The sequence below is a fragment of the Nematolebias whitei genome, chromosome 8, assembly GCF_014905685.2.
Source record: "Nematolebias whitei isolate Nwh7 chromosome 8, NemWhi1, whole genome shotgun sequence".
NCBI classification, from domain to species: Eukaryota; Metazoa; Chordata; class Actinopteri; order Cyprinodontiformes; family Rivulidae; genus Nematolebias; species Nematolebias whitei.
This window is the reverse complement of record NC_056505.1, coordinates 22224752-22241888: the sequence shown is the minus strand read 5'-3', so window position 1 is coordinate 22241888 and position 17137 is coordinate 22224752. Positions and strand designations below refer to the sequence as shown.

The following is a 17137-nucleotide window of genomic DNA, read 5'->3' as shown; positions in this document are numbered from 1 at the left end:
ACCGCGCCAGCCTTTCATAGGCTTCACTTTTTGGCGTTCTAGCACCACAACCCCCAAAATGGGCTGTCACGCTCGTCGTGACCTCCCACGTCTCTCCACAGATCGTGCCTCATGGAGATACTGCTCCAAAGGGAATATAGCACCATTATCCATCAACATGCGTAGGAGGGGAGCCACAGGGTTGGGAGGGGGTTAATGCTAATGGTTTTGCCAGGAAACAGCAGTTTTAGAATTAATCCTACAGCATATTAAAATCCTGCTTTGATAGCTGCTAAAAACAGCTATTATCAAAGGTCGTGGGCATTCGGTACAAGTAATATGAACACAACCCAAAAGAGACAAAGAATTTGCATGATGGTACAAAACAACAACACTGAGAACACTGTATTTATGGTTATTACATTCAGTTTTTTTTTTTATTAACAACTACATTTAATGTGTGTGGAAAATATAAATCAGCAACTAGAAATACCACAAATCTTTTGAAGAAAGTACAGACAATTCAGTTAGAACTTTTTCTATGGTTACTGCTCACACATCTGTCACTGATGGGAAATTTTCTTGCTGGAAGTGAACTCTCACTACACAAAATATATGGGGGTGGTGGGGGGTGGGGGGAGACGAAGGAGAGCCTAGCTACGGGAGGCAGGATGTGAAACCAAAAATAAGATGTAGAAATCTTGCCATTTTCTTTACAATCCTTTAAGAATAGCAGCTGATGTTCCTTGTGTTGGCATTAACACCACATGTATCTGGGAGTATCCCCACTGAGCTGGTGGAAAGCAAATAAAGGTATTAACTGCAAACTCATTGACCTCGACATATCTTCGTTATCTAAGCTCCTGATCTTCTGAATATTTTACCAGTTGGGTTAAAAACCTTTTGCAAAAAGCCCAGAGACAAATCTGTGGAGACTGGCATTCTCACCTGTTTAGAGTTGGAGGCTACCGTACTACTTCCTGTCAAAGGGTGGACCAAATGGCAACCCCTTCAAGTACAAAGGTAGCTAAGACTTGGTTTTAGTATAAAGCCTAAGGGTTTGCATAGAGTTGACTAATGGAAGAGTGAGTCAGTCACAACAACCTGAGAATGATGGAAGAACAAATAGTGCAGACAGACAAATAAACAGATGGATGAATAGATGGACAAGTGGATGAACAGATATAGGAAAATCCAACTCGTTCTATGAGAGTTCAGCCTTTTGCAGCTCTAGACCCAAGATGGCTGCTAATCATCAACACCTGCTGGTCATCACCTTAATGAGGAGACCTCCCTACATAAGGCTGCAGTCGAGCTCTACTGTCCGCTGGAGCATTACGTATGGGCATGGTATTTATGCTTTTGGCCAAGTTATACTTTTTGAGTAAAGATTATAACCTTGTCTTCTTTTTGTGTCACAGCTTACCTGCGTCCCTCAAGCTTCTCAACATCTTGGCTGTTTTGGATTCCAGTGTCTCCTAGTGCTCTTTACTCACCAACCATCTGCCTGCTTTAATCTGATCATCATCTTGGAAATATTTGGATTACTCTCTCAAGATGAGACCAACCTCCAGAATTGTAAGACAATACATGTCTATTAGAATTCTTCAAAATTCATACTACTACCGACCTGATCCATGTCCTCGCTCTTCAGGGTTCCAGAGGATTCCCAAGGCAGAAACTTACCTTTTGTAACTGTATATAACTGTATATAATAAACACTGTTAATTACTTCGTGTGGAGTCATGTCTTGTTCTGATTTCATACCATCTGGGTTCCCTGAGTTACAACACATTCGAGTTCAAGAAACTTTTATTATCCCCAAGGGGCAATTTGTTTCACAGTCAATAGGCACATAAAACATCCACACTAGACAAGACATTGAGATATTAAAATAACAGTACAGAAATAATTGTTCGTTGAGAAGCCCTGATTTAACCAGCCGGTCAAAGCAGATGGCCGCTTGTCCTGAGCCTGGTTCTGCTGGAGGTTTCTTCCTTTTTTAAAGGGAGTTTTTCCTTTCCACTGTTGCCATTGTGCTTGCTCAGGATGGGAGACTGCAACAACTTGTCTGCTGGATTCCTTAGATAGAGAACTTTACTAATTGGCTTTTATGTATGTGAATGTTCCTGTAAAGTGCCCTGAGACAACTTTGCTGTGATTTGGCGCTATATAAATAAACTGAATTGAAATCGATCGCTACAAGGATAAACAAATGTTTTAGCCTGTTTGTCCTACATCTGGGCAGCAGATACCTGCATCCAGATGGAAGCAACCTGAACTTACCATGGAGTGGGTGATCAGGATCTGCCAGAATCAACCTGACCTTGTTCATTGACCTAGCCTTGTGTAGGTCAGTGAGGTTCTGTAAGACAATGCCAACAATTTTGCTACACATCTTTTGACTTTCCATTGGCTAGAATGAAAACCACCTACAGTACATGTGTTTCAGTACACTGACAACCTGCATCAACACAGACTTGAGTACATTCGTTCAACCTTTATTTATACAGGTTAGTCTCATTGAGCCTCAAGGACTCATTTACAAAACATATCACTGATTTATGAGCTGCCATTTTGTAGCCTTGAACTTGGTGTGTGGCTTTTACCATTGTAACCTTTGCCAAGAAAGAAATGACCATATTTGGACAAAAGCTTCAGCTCACTGTTTAGAAGAAATGGATCTTGCTATTAACAATAAAAATAAGATGTTGACTCATCCCATATGCTCTGTTTAAAGTAATTTCCTTATTTTCTTCACCTCTCAAATTGTATTACCCACTTTCCTTTTTTTTTTGTCTACCATATTAACCAACAATTTTCCATACAGAGTGGGAAGGGACGACATTATCTAGTAAATCATCCACCATTTTTATTCATTTGTTCATTCATGCTCTGCCTGTCCTGCACAGAACAGAACTGTTTCACTGTTCAAACTGTGAAAAGGACAAAATGAACAAATAAAAAAACTAAGCCTCTTGTAATGTTTTCTTCATACATCATTTTGCTGCTGGATGGAAGCACTGCAGCACCTTAGGGAAAACAAAACAAAACTAAATCCACTGGTGATTTTTGCAGTATTTTTGCAGGACATGTAGGTTCCTTTCATAAAGAAATTGTGGAGATTCTGTGTTTTCCTGCCACGATGCCCTGTTCTTGCAGCTCCTGAGTGATGGGGGGAGCTTGTCTCTCATACCTGTTCCTGATCCAGCCTGATGAGGTCTGCTGTATTTAAGGACCTGTGGCTCAGTAGACCTCTGCTGGAATGTGTGAGACTTTCAGTCCTGAGTTACTTATCAGTGTAAATCCTGTTTCCTCGAGCATCTCCTGAGTTACCTTCCTGTAAGATCTAGAGCCTGGAAACACTTACCTTTGCACCTTGTCATCTAACTGGGCCAGTCCTTGAGTTTCTGTTTTGCCACTCTCCTATGAACCAATACTCACCTCAACTCCTCCGGCACCATCACCTGTTTGGAATACTTCTTCTTCTTCTCGCCTACAACAAAGACAAACAAAATTCATCCTGGGGTTGTTTCAGGTTACCTTGTAGGGACTAATTTTACAAAAAATTATCCATTGTGGGAACCAACTGCTCTTTATTTCATTCATTCAAACTTTATTTATACAGGATAACCTCAATGAGCCACGAGGACTCATTTACAAGAGGGATCTGTTCCAGACAGAACAAATGGGGACCAAAGCCAGGTCCCCATAAGGATAAGTCTTATTGGGGGGTTAGGCATGTACTAGTAATAGTTAGGTTTAAGATAAGGGTCAGGGTTAGGCTATAGAAAATAAATGGAAGTCATTGCAAAGTCCCCAAAAAATATGTTTACAAGAACGTGTGTGTGTGTGTTTGGGGGGGGGGGGGGGGGGGGTTGTTCACTTGAACAACCTCTTCCAGTGTCAGGTTTTATTAATTTAAATTCTTCTTGAGGAAGACCTGTACATGTCTGCAGCAGCACTAGCAAAACATCATCCACTCAGTGCTTGAAGCACTGTGCACGTGCACACACACAGAGTCTTACTTTCTAACTGACGTCACAGATTGGCTAAAGCAGGGCTTGGTCATAAATCACCTCTAGATGTAGCTTTGTCCTATTAGAGCAAGGAGAAAAATCTAATTATGCTTGATCAAGAAGAACACTCTGCAGAGACAGAGGGGCGGTAATAAAAGGAAGGACAGGGTGAGACAGAAAGCTGAAGAGCGTATTAAACAGGTGGAGAGAGGAACCAGTAAGGACAAGGTTCTGCAGGTTTAAAACCAGGAAAAAAATGAAAATGATGCACGACGAGCAAGACAATGCCTCTGCCTAAAAAGTGTGAGGTCTAGTGCACAGATAAGACCTCCAAAACAAAGGAGCTTTGTTGTTTTTGGTCTTGATGAAAATCATTTTAAAAAAAGGAGAGTTAATTCAGCTGCGTTAAAGAATTGATCACAAATCATTTTTGCACTGGTGCAGAAAATGTAATCTGAACATAAAGGAGTAGATGCCTTTTTATAAAAACTCTATCAAAACAGGAGCGGCTGATTGCAATAATGTCAGGATAGGTACATTTTGGAATCTGCTCCAAGAAGCACAAGAGTTTAAATAAACATTTAACTCAGACTCATCAAAGCCAGTTCAAACTATTGACATCCTTTGCCTAAGGGGCACATCAAAATGTCAAACATAACATGTCATATAAAGATAATATGTCTGCTAAGGATGATGACTATAAGTGTTTTATACTCAGAACAGTTATTAGAAACAATTATGACAAAAGAGCACGGGTTTGCTGTTGGAGCTGGAGAGTTGGACCTGCCATCAGAATGTGATAAGACGTACATCCAACACAGCAGCTCTACATAGTGACGACATCACCAAATCTTAATTTTGCTCAGAAAAGGTACAATTATTTTGCTTAATTCTGTTTGCTGTACCACTCATAACTTGGCCAACAGTTTAAATGTATATACTACATATAGAAGGAGAAATGCTGTTTTAATCAGAAAAGTTTTGAACATCATTCTCTGTCCCAGGGACACTGCTACGGAGCCTATCAGCCACCACAAGATGAAAAGATAGCTAAAAGCTTTAAACAGAGCCCCTAAACAGTAAAGTATAGGCTTATTCTGCCGAGGGGAAAAAAAAACAACAAAATAAGCAAAATTGTCCTAAAAACTTCTCTGTCACATGTTTGATGTCAAAAAGCTACAAGGTTCAGACTGGGGAAGTTTATGGTTTAACATTGACCACCCACCGTAGGGTGACATTTGCAACTTCAGTGGGAAACTTGACAAAAAAGTTGCCTTTACTATATGCTGCTGGTATCGGTCCTACAAAAAGTTTTACTAAAAATGTTTTTTTTATTTATATATATTAATTTTAAACTCATTGAGAAATTCAGCATAAATTGTGCTTGTCTGCATTCGGCCATCAATACGTTTGCAAAATAAAAAGCCAACTTTCTTTTATGGTTTGTCTCTGATTCTCCCTATCCAAGCTAAGTGAATGTGAACTCACCATAATGTGGTATGATGGCCCAGGCCATAGCTGATGCATAGATCTCTCCAATCATCCAGAACATACAGAGCCAGCTGAGGTGTTCTCCTCTTTTCTCTCTAGACAACACCTCTGCAAAGAAGGAGAAAACAATAGGCACAGCTCCTCCAATCCTGTAGAAAGAAAAGATACAGAAATTTAGAAGCACTTTGGCAGAGACACCCTGAGTCATGACAGAAATGTAACCTTCATAAATATTAAGTTTTTGTCTTTAACATGACATCATGAGTGCACCCTTATTTGTTTAGAATTACTAATTGGAACATAAATAAAGTTCTTACCCAGTTTAATGTACAAGTTCGGCAAAAAATCGTAATACATGCGGTTTTGTTACTGAACTAAAACACACAAAATAATCACAGAAAGAGGAAAAAAGGGGAGGGCGGGTGGATATGGATGGATGGATGGATGGATGGATGGATGGATGGATGGATGGATGGATGGATGGATGGATGGACTCATAACTTAAAAAGGGAAAAGGAAACGCTCTGTTTCGTCACGATTCAGGGACACGAGTCATTTTGGCTTCAACAACCTTTTCAATTACTCTGAGTGTCTCCAGAGGGAATGATGCCGGTGCATTTACTGAATTAGCTCTTAAAGGAACGGTAACACTGCCAAGGATGACAACAGACATAAATCACTTTGTGCCAAGTTGTGTATGTTGTGGGAAGAAGAGAGTCTACATCTAATCATTTTTTTCTTTTTTTACACAATTTATTGAAGCTACTTTTGTAAGAAAGAATACCACTAAATCTTGACAAATCATGGTTTTTGCTGCTATAAAATTTTACAATTGGTTAGATAAAAGATTAACACAGTAGCAAACACCATGGATAACAGAAAATAGCAGAGAAAGTAATCAAGGAAACAATCCCATTTTTAATCTGATTATTTGTCTGTGATGAATTACCTGGAGTAATGCACCAATACACTTATTTAATAAATTTATATGTCAGGGATCAAATCTTTCAGTCTGATTGAGGGCATTCTGCTGATAACTGTCTGACTGATGCTGAAGTAGGATTAGAAGCTCAGCTCCAGCCTTTTGACAAGATTCCTCCTTGACCTCCATTTCGTCAGACTTACCCAAAGCCTGCGGCGAGACGACAGAGAAGGAAGAGCCCGTATCCCTGGACAAAAGACGACAGGAAGGCAAAGAAGCCGTTTGTGGACATGCAAATGAGAAGACACTGTCTGCGGCCCACTTTGTCAGACATCCCTCCCCAGAAGAAAGCTCCAACCATCATTCCCAAGTAAACAATGCTGCCTGGAAGAAAGACAGACAACCATGACTATTTTTTGACAAAGATTTACAAAGTCTCGCTAATCTGAAACAACAACAAAAAAGAACAGGTTATTAGTCATTACTATTGTTATTCATTCACTGACGTCGTAGTTTTGAACAGCTGCATTCACAAATGTGTCACTTTATTTTTCCTCCTAAATCCCAATTTACCAAACTATTTTAAAGTAATTTAAATTTAGTGGAGCCGTATTGAGGAAATTGGTTGAATGCAGCTGTAACTTAAACTAAAAAAGTTTTTCAATTGTGGATAGAAGGAGAAAAATGTGAGTACAACAAATCAGATATAGACATTTTCTTATTTTCCTAATGGGTTATTTAGTCACTTAATCTGTCATGGATGGACACTCAATTTCTTGCTACTTTAAGCATAAAAGTTATACATTTGAAAAATTCAACAAGCAAAACAGCACATACAAGACAATGGAGTTGCCCAGAAATGGAAAACCTAACAGTTTTTGACATGTGAACTGAGAAACCGAGGACTAAACCAGTAAAGCTTAACAGAGCGGCTATGTGAGTAAACTAGAACTGGGGCCTTCCTCAGCTAAACGGTTGTAAACACAGAACATATCTCTACAAGCTGGCAATGCTGACTTATGATGAAACACATACAGAGATTTGCAACAGATTGGTGCAGCAATATTTTATACAGAAGTAATGGGTGCTCATAATCTGGTTAATTTGTGCTGCTACACTTTACAGACTGTACAACGAGTGAAAACTGTTAACAATCCCGTCAAAATAATTACAAAAATAAATGCTCTCAAATGCCATTTTAGGAAAAAAGTGTCAAATCACAGGAAGTTGGACTTAATATGATAACTCTAGACACCTTGGACATTACAGCAAGTTTATTCAGCTCTCCAGCTTTGTTTAACCTATGATATTGAAAAAAAACATTCTATCACTTTTTCCTTTTTCATTCAGGAATTCTTCAGACTTTGTCAATGTTTTAAAAATTATTGGGAAAAGTTAACCATGGCGTTATATTCAATATTCCCATTCTGTACGCACAGATGAGAAACATTCTGTTCACGTTTGCTCGCGCTGTCATAAATGTGAGCAAACGACTGTACACGTAACTGTTTTAGTTCACGATTCTATAGAAATTTTGTTTTATTTTTCTGCTGACATTTTTTCTGTTCTTTTGGACCAAAGAAATAAAACGTGGGGATGAACTCTTTAATTTCAACCAGAAGACTCCAATAAAACATCATTGTACTGGTGAGTAAAAGGAATTCAGAAAACAGGCTTTGAACAGTAAATAAAAGTGAACAGTAATGCAGGGTGACTACACAAAAGGGCCCACTGCTCTCTTTTATTTCTACCCGTCACAAATGGGATCAATGCTCCAACAAAACAGCATTGATTTCTTTCACTGATCATCATGATTGAGCCCTGAGGAGAAGAGGCTATTGTTACTTTACTCTGTGTTTTATCCGATATTGTACCACCAGAGGCTTTCAGGGGCATGCTGTGACTGCTGCAAAAAATGCAACTCCAACAGGATTTTTCTCTGCTAATAAATCCTTCTGTTCATGATAAAAACACTATTGTTTACAGGCAGAAAAATATTGCTTTGCCTACAAAAGTGCTCAAATATATTCAAAAACTTTAATCAGAGCAATCTGATTTAAATCAGTTGCTTGCACTTAAATGACTCAGCAGGAAATACAAAATAAGATGCGGCACTAAACTGACTAATGCAATGAGACTCAGCCATGAGGACACTTTATTCACACAACATAAATTAATTTTAGAAAGGTGCCCTCCTCCTGTCTTTCTGCGTCCAGACATCTGCTGTGAGTCTGTTTGACTTTTTTTTACTGCAGGGTTTTTAATGCTGCAAAAAAATGTGACCACTCCCAGGTGAGTTGACTCCTTTATGGGTTCCATAAATTCACCTACAAGTTTAATGGTCTCACACACACAGTTCAGGTTTGCTCCATTAGCATCCATTGGCTTCTAGTTTTCACGCCACATTCAAATGCCCGTTTGTTTTTTCCCTTAAGTTTTTGTTCAAACAATAAAAGCTTCTTTGAAAGAAATCCTGGATTCCTGCTACTTTAATACCCTTACATAAAGAACAGTTAGTACATCCCACAGAGGACACTCAGTTACATAATGAACTTATCGATGTTCTGTCCGAGCAGCTCCACAGTGTGTCAGCATGATGTCAGCTGATTTCAACAAAGGGGAGTGCAGGGCACCAGAATGCAATATAACACAAAAATAGCAGCGTGAAATTAGCCTCCCATGTGAGATTTGTATGGAGAATCATTTTATCCCATGTTCCCTTTTCTTTTTCTCTTTCCTTACTCGCTGAATCAAACATCTTTTCACCATTTTCTCCATGCACAACATGTTACTTAAGTGACTTTTTTTTTTTTTTACTTGTGCCGTTGTATTTTAAATGTCTTACCACAAGAAGCTTTCAGAAAGTATTTTAATTATCTAACAAGGTTGAGTCAAGTCCTCTGGATGGATTCTTCTTGCAGAAAAAGGAGAATCCATTCAGAGGACCTGACTCAACCTTGTTAGATTTATCTACCTGGATTATTGAGCATGTATCGGATATTATTAACTATATTTTTACACTTCAAAATAAAATGCACTGAATTGTTCCTCCTGCTCGTTTAGGGCAGAGAAATGCGTCTAAATGTAGAGCTGTAGACCCATTCAGGATGTGAGCACCTTCAGAGGATGACAGTGTGTCAGGAGACTTCTCAGGCGAGTAAGAAGTGTTGTTTTTCTCCATGACACTGTTGAAGAGTCAGAACACATCTCTGACACTATCACAGGGTCACCTAATGATGTGAGGAATTCTACAAAGGTGCTCTGTTGGACTGCAATTGTGTGCAAGCACGCATCAATAAAAATACTCCTACATGTTGAACTTGCTCAACTGGACAATATGGTGATTAAGAATGGTGAAGTGAAATATAAATGTCACAAACACAAACGCAAGCAAATTTATCGTGCATGTAAGTGCTAATGGGTGGCAGAAGTGAGAAAAAGGAATGAGACAAAGCTCCAGGTAGGAGATGAGATAGACAAAGCAAAGTAAAATGGTGAGGGAAGACCCTTATGCCATGTTTTCTGCCTTGTTACATATAAAGGACCCCTCCATCCCACCAAGGGATGTGGAAGCACTGAGCTGCATCGTGACCTCTCCTTTGATTTCATGCTTTGATGCTCCACAGTGCAAAATGTCACAGCCTCACACAAAACACACATCTTGTTTTGTTCATATAGATGATTCTCTCATGCAGCTGGTGCACCCCATGGCGACGTCTCAGTGCCCATTTCTTTTTCTCTCAAATGATCTTTTATATATTGTGTCCTGCCCTTTTACCTCATCTCCTCAACCCTTATGTCCCAATCTTTCAGTCTTTCCTTTTCCTCTCATCCTTGCTTTCCAATTTCTTGCTTCACTTCTCGTTTATTTTTCTCATTTCGGACTCTTACACTCCTGTTCATCTCACCTCTCCCCTGTGCTTCCCTCACAGTATTCTCTTTAGTTTCCTCTCTGCTTCTATCAACAGCTGCTTTACGTTGAGCAGCATGTAATCGTATTTGTGCTACATTGTGCCTGTTTGATCGGATTCATGCCTGTGCCACCTCCGCAGAAAAGGAGATTAAAGTGTTTGGTCATATTTAAATCAAACAAAATTTAAGGAAATTTGCATTTGATTAATTATTTTTGGTTTAAAAAGAAATTGTTTGTTGACAACAAATCTTTTACTGTTGGAAACTCAACCCATTCAGTTCAATGAAGCTCTCGTGCTCCACACATCCAGCAGAAAAAGTCCATTCTTTACTCCAATGCCCACGCTCAGCACTCTTTCTCAAGAAGTGTGTGATCCTTGCAGTGACGCTGCGATCTTACTGCAATTTAGCCATGCTCAGCTGCGCCTGGTCCACGCAGCCCCAGATACACAGCCTTTACACACAGCCCCCACACACAGCCCCTCTCACAGCCTGCCAGCTGCTACAAACATGACAGGGGAAATGATAGGAAATGATAAAAATACAAAAAATAAAAAGCATAGTGATGAATCTCAAGAAAAAACAAAAAAAAAAGGAAGTCATAGGACACAAAGGTGCTCGTAATACAAACAAAACAGGATTAAAATGTATAGGGTACAACAGAAAATGTAGGTATTTCAGAAAAATTAATGATTAGAAAAGGTTTGTTGGAGAAAAAACTGAGATGAGGGGCGTTACATGAAAGAACAGATAGCATATGAGAACAAATAAGTAATGATAGGGTGATGCATTTCTTTTGTCGGTTTTGTTTGAGATAATAGCCCAGTCTTTCCCTCACTAAATACTACCAGTCTCCACCTCATAGCTCCAGTCCACCCACACCCTCCCACAGCATTACTCCTCTTTTGTCTCTCTACTTCTGCTCTCATGTATGGCTCCTTAAATTCCTCTCCTACTTCCTACCATCATTCTGGTTACTTAAACATTTAAAGTATTTGAACAGGAAGGACACTAATGAATAATAACGATACCAATCCATCCTTCATCCTGATAACCTTGGAGGTTCAATAAGATTAGGATATTTGCATCAGATTGCACTCGGTAATCAAATCATTACTTAGCCAAGCTATTTAGAGGCTGCTTAGACCTTTATGTTTCTCAGACTGCGTCATCCCTTTACATTTAGCACAAACTGTGCCCTGTGTGGCCGTTTTGTGGTTAATGAGGCTGCAGAATGACTCCAGCACAGAAGAAAAGCAACAAAACACTTACAGTGCTTTTTAAATTATTTACTAGCAATGTTTCAAGTGTGTTAACGCGTTTGTTCAGTAAAGTAATTCATTTGTGCCGTCCTTAAACTTTTGACTTTAAAGTATCGTCCATTTGGGTGACTGCACATTTTTTCCCTGCAGTTTTTGCATGGATCATTTATTTTACTGCAGATACGTTCCTCCTTGGAAACACATGGCATCCACTTCTTTCCATCTGCTAAGTTAACATGCACTCAAGAAGCCAGGTTGTTCAGAGAAATCAGAGGCATGCCAAATGTGTCAACACGTTTTCACCTATTATTAGTTTTCTATGGTACGTGGAATAAATGTGACCTCACTTTGGAAGCAATTTATCTCATACCTGTACGCTCCACACTGGTTAGTCGTTATATTTAGTATCTGCAACGTTTTTGTGTCTATATTCTGATTTATTTCATTTTGTATATTGCTTTGAGTGTTGCCTGTTGTTCTGTCTGTACAGCACTTTGGTTGGCCTTGTCGCTGTTTTAAGTGCTCTATAAATAAAATGGTATGGTATATGTTGTCATATGAGTGGGCTGGATGCCTTCTCTGCAAACATGATATAAACATACAATATGTCAGATATTTCACTAGTAATAGCTTATCTTGTCATGCTGTCAGGCTTATTGTGTTTGCTTTAATAGATAATGTTAATTTCTGGTATTTGTTATCATTTCAGTCATGATTTTGCTTGTGTTTTCATTTAGATATTTTCTTGTTTTAAACACGTTTTCCCTTCTCTCCCGTGTCGTTTGTTGATTCCATCATTCAACTTGTTTGTCTGCTTTTTAACATCACCTGCTCACGGTAAGTAATCCTCCCACCCCCATGAAAAATGATGAGAAAATATAAAACAGGAAAACAACAGTTTGAATGCCGAGTCAGCGTTCACACAATTTACAGAATGGAATGGACAAAAGGCCACAATTTTATATCATAATATACCAGTATGTCTTCGCAATGTAAGCCCATTACAGCATTTGATAATAAACTAGTTTTGGCCCTGTACAGTTTTATAACTCTAAAGATTAAATATCTGTTCAATGTGTGGTGTCAGTCTTATAATTACTGGGATAAAAGAAGCTAATTTCTTAGAGATTGTATATTTTAATTATAAAGTCAATAATTCTAATCTAGGTGTTTTGATCAATGTAAAATGAGGTAATGAAACTGTAAGTGCAAGTTTGTCTGGAAATCCTTTCAAGTAATCACTATGGGAGTACCAGAGGAGCTGAAAGGTTGTTTTCAGTTTAGCACTTATTTTATGCTTTCTTTGCAATCTGCTAACAACATTTCTTCAGGGCTGCACAATCCAGCGTTTTCAAATGTTGCCAAGTCACCCATTTGTCATATTGCAGCAAAGCCCCAAGTGCTGCTACTAAAACTAAATATTAGTCCACATAATGAAAGGCACACTTGGCCAAAATCTCACTAAAATACTTACATTATAATTTAGGACTTGTTACTTTAATGAATGAAAATTACGTTAACTGAGTTAATCCATAAATGTACAGTTGCTTATTTTTATACTCACATGCAATAAAATGTTCCCACAGATCCTTTAACATTTCAGTCTGACTGTATTATAATAAAAAATAATTAGTCTGGTGGACTATGAATGGATACCAACAAGGTCTTAGTAATCTTCCTCGAACACACACACTGCAAACACCTCAACAAGGAGGACCCTCAGGGCAATCAGAAAGATAAAGATGAAGAGAAAGGGGGAGAACTGGAGATGAAAATGGAGGGTCTTTGAATGGAGGGTGAAAGGGAGCGACAGGGAACAAGTACATGTAGGGCAGAGAGCAAGAATGCCTGGAAGACTTTGCTCGCCAAGAGAGGAAGAAAGATATTTCCTTGGATACTTGTTCCTAAAACACTGGATTAAGAAAAAAAAATCTTTGAACTCAGCAATTTTTAAAAGTGCATTCGGTAACAGTGCATCTATGTACAATTACGGACAGTGACAGACATCAGGAGCTGCTAATGAAGATGATGCATTGTGTCTTGTTGTAGCAGTTACGTAGTATTTAAGTGCTGTGGGCCTGATTTAATGTCCTCTCCTCTCTGGTTCTGGCACAGTGAGTCAACCCCCGGACACAGCTTTGTGGTGATGGATTATATACCTATAGCTACAGGGACTGTTGAGACGACATGTCAGCCCACAGAGCTTACAAGGAATAACCCTCTCAAACCTGACCTGAAACTCTTATCAACAGCTTATAGGGTAAAGTGTAATGTATATAAGAACAAACTGCTTATCCCATTTACCACAAACCTAATATTCTACCAGTCATGTGCCTATTTTAATTATTCTTTATTATCTGATTGTTTTATGTGTACAGCCCTTTGGTCCTGTGGGTGCTTAAAGTGCTCTATAAATAAAACTGGTACGGTACGGTATGGTAGGGTTTGGTAATGTCCTTTGTTTATTTTAATGACTTACTTGTTGAGAACAATTTTACTCAAAATGTGATGGGGACAACTCTCAACTACAAGTGCTCCAAGTTTTAGCTCAATATCTGTAACATCTACTGTTTAACCCATTCTTGTAATTAAGGTCAGTTTGCTGTTGCCGACATCTTAAATCAAGTTGACGCCAAATGTTAATCCATTTATTACTTTTGCAGAGTTTTATTAAAGTTTGATCAGTAGTTTATGAGACGTTTTGCTAACAGACAGAGTGTTGACTGTAACAGTTATTGCCAAAGTTTTAAATCAAGATCTTATATGATCTGTTAGTGCTCAAAATGTGTGTAGGGAATGATGCGCAGCAAGTACTACACCAAAGTTTGGCTAATTATCAGTAAAAATGGCCAAACAATAAGCATTGTGTTTGCTAAGGATGATTCTGCTACCTTCATGAATCGGGTTGGCTTCAACATGTAATCCGTTGTAGATGTTCATCCAATGATTATTCTGAGATTGTTGTGATTTGGCGCTATATAAATAAACTGAATTGAATTGAATTGAATTGAATTGAGAGTTTCATTATAATGTGTCCAGTGATTCATAATAAATTTTGCTAACAGACAGACGTGTACACACACACACACACACACACACACAAATTCCATCGATGTTTGTTTCCATACAGTTATGAAACTGGTGCTCTGCATTTGACCCATCACGTGTGAGTTACGCCAAAGTGGAGCAGCGGGCCGCTAGTTAAGCACCCAGTGAGTAGTTGGGGATTGGTTGTCTTGCTCAAGGACATGTGAAAATGGCAGGGAATTGAACCTGCAACTTTCCTGTTCCAAGTCACTTCCACTGCTCCACAGCCACCCCCAACTGCATGATCACCCACTGCAATGCAATGCATGATAGCACTGAACAAAGGAAATGCCCAATTCATAAACTAGGAAGAGGTAGTTCTTCTGTTGTAGGTTTATTTTGAAGGGCCAGGTTCAGGTGAGTACTGGTCTGTATAAAGCTGCTTTATATGAACTTTCTCTTTACACTGTGTGTTTTCAGGTGATCTGGCTCAAATTAATTTGCTTTAGGTTCAGGCAGCAAAATTCCTTACCCAGTTTTAGGAAAATATAATAAACCGGGTTAAAATAAACCCTTTGATGGTCAGATAATGTATGTTTTACCTTAATAGATGATCAAACACTAATGTCTTCTCTTTGTCTTGTGAGTTTGGTCAATCGAGTATAAATGACCCACTTAGTGAGGCAACCTTTAATTGGAGGAGCTCATACACACATTTGGAAACTGCTGGATCAGATCAGTTGTATTTGTGTTTATGCATACCTATGTGACATTTAAACATAAAAAAACAAACACAGGGTTCTTACCGAGCCATCCTGAGCTGGAGTTGGGTACGCACATGTCTGTTTCTGCGCTGGGAAGTACAAAGCCCACCACAAACACTTCTACGCCGTCTGACATGAGGGCCATCCCCAGCACAAGGAACAGCTGCCACTGGAACCTCCCATGCCCACACTCCTGCATGATCAGCTCGTACTGCTGGGCCAGCTCCTCTTCGTCCGCCTGCCGCTCCTGCTCCAGGTCATCCCGGCCCCTTGTGGCATCTGACACGGGTTGTCCCAGTGCCACCTTGCCCTCACGCTTTTTGTCTCCTGCGGATGGAATCCCCTGGTACTCCCCCTCGTAGATCTCGTCCTCGTCGTCGTGACCCTCTGTGGCATCGCTGGAGCCCTCCTCGTTGTCCTGGTAGTTCTCTCCCTCCTGCCCCTGTTGGTTCCGATAGAAATCCTCCCTATCATCCTCTTCGTCCTGAAATCGTGCATAGTTACGATGGGATGAATACTCGTCTGTGGCACGGTCCACCACCTTGTTCACTTTTTTGGCAGCATGTCGCTTGGCCTCTTTGACCATGTCTTTGGCCCCTTTGACCAGAGAAGTCCTGTTATTGTAAGTGTCCTCCATTCTGGCTCCAAGGGCAAATCTTCACTGAATTAAAAAAAAAAAATAGAAGTAGGGAGAATATGGGAGGACAGGGCGTTTGCAGGAATGGCACTATCAGTGGGTCTGGAGGAACTCTTGAGTGTGTCACCACAGGAGCCAATCCCCAGTGTGTGTGGCAATCATCAGCCAGGCTAAAAGACACAAGGGAAGGATAAACAACAGAGCAATAATTAGAAAAGGGGCAAGAAGGATCAAAGAACGACAGAAAGAGTTTTTTTAGGACACCATCACTACATTTATAGATATCAAAGAGTATGACATCCCACTGGCAGCACGATCCCTCTTTAATCATTCACACACCTATCTCCCAGGGCTTTTAATCATCTGGTCTGACGTGAAGAAAAGGGCCCGTTTCTGTATCGCTCACCTTTTATTAAAATGAACATTCAATTTCAAGCGGTTCATTCTCTCCTTGTTCTGTATTTCATGAGCTGGCGTTGGTTTTAAAGAGATAATTATTAAGAGCAGAAAATGCTGAATCTGCTGACTCATGATGAGCTCTATGAAGAAAATAATAATGCTCGTAAACAAGAAAGCTCAGCCCAAAATCAATTTATCCTCAATAAAGAGCCAGTTTGTTGTAATGAGAGTGACGACCCGACTGGAACAGCGCTGTCACATTTAATTCAAGCAAAGCAGGAGGGAAGTGGTCACGAGTGGATGTATAGACACTGATCTCACAAGCACACACACACAACTTCTATCTGAGGCTGCTAATATTGTATTGCACCTTAATGCACATTATGAGTCAGTTAAGTCAAAAATGATCCCTCTTGTCAAATATTTACTGTATTATTATCAGAGCTGAAAACTTTATAATTAAAAGCCTAGCATTATTTGAAGGAATGCATGTCAGCAGGTAGACGGTCTGTTAAGAAACCACAAAGAAAGAAAGAAAGAAAGAAAGAAAGAAAGATAGATAGATAGATAGATAGATAGATAGATAGATAGATAGATAGATAGATAGATAGATAGATAGATAGATAGATAGATAGATAGATAGATAGATAGATAGATAGATAGATAGATAGATAGATAGATAGATAGATAGATAGATAGATAGATAGATAGATAGATAGATAGAT

The 17137-nt window shown here is 39.3% G+C and overlaps 1 protein-coding gene across 1 annotated transcript in view; it reads right to left on the bottom strand.

Moving 5' to 3' along the window:
* Positions 1–16120, bottom strand: part of sv2ca (synaptic vesicle glycoprotein 2Ca) — a 24780-nt gene extending 8660 nt beyond the window's left edge. The window contains exons 1-6 of the mRNA XM_037680109.1: positions 15419–16120; positions 6615–6795; positions 5472–5638; positions 4986–5076; positions 3424–3475; positions 3176–3236 (exon numbers count right to left, since the gene is read on the bottom strand). Coding sequence (XP_037536037.1) covers positions 3176–3236; positions 3424–3475; positions 4986–5076; positions 5472–5638; positions 6615–6795; positions 15419–16013 — 1147 coding nt within the window. The 5' untranslated portion in view covers positions 16014–16120. The remainder of the gene's footprint in view (positions 1–3175; positions 3237–3423; positions 3476–4985; positions 5077–5471; positions 5639–6614; positions 6796–15418) is intronic.
* Positions 16121–17137: the final 1017 nt, after the last annotated feature.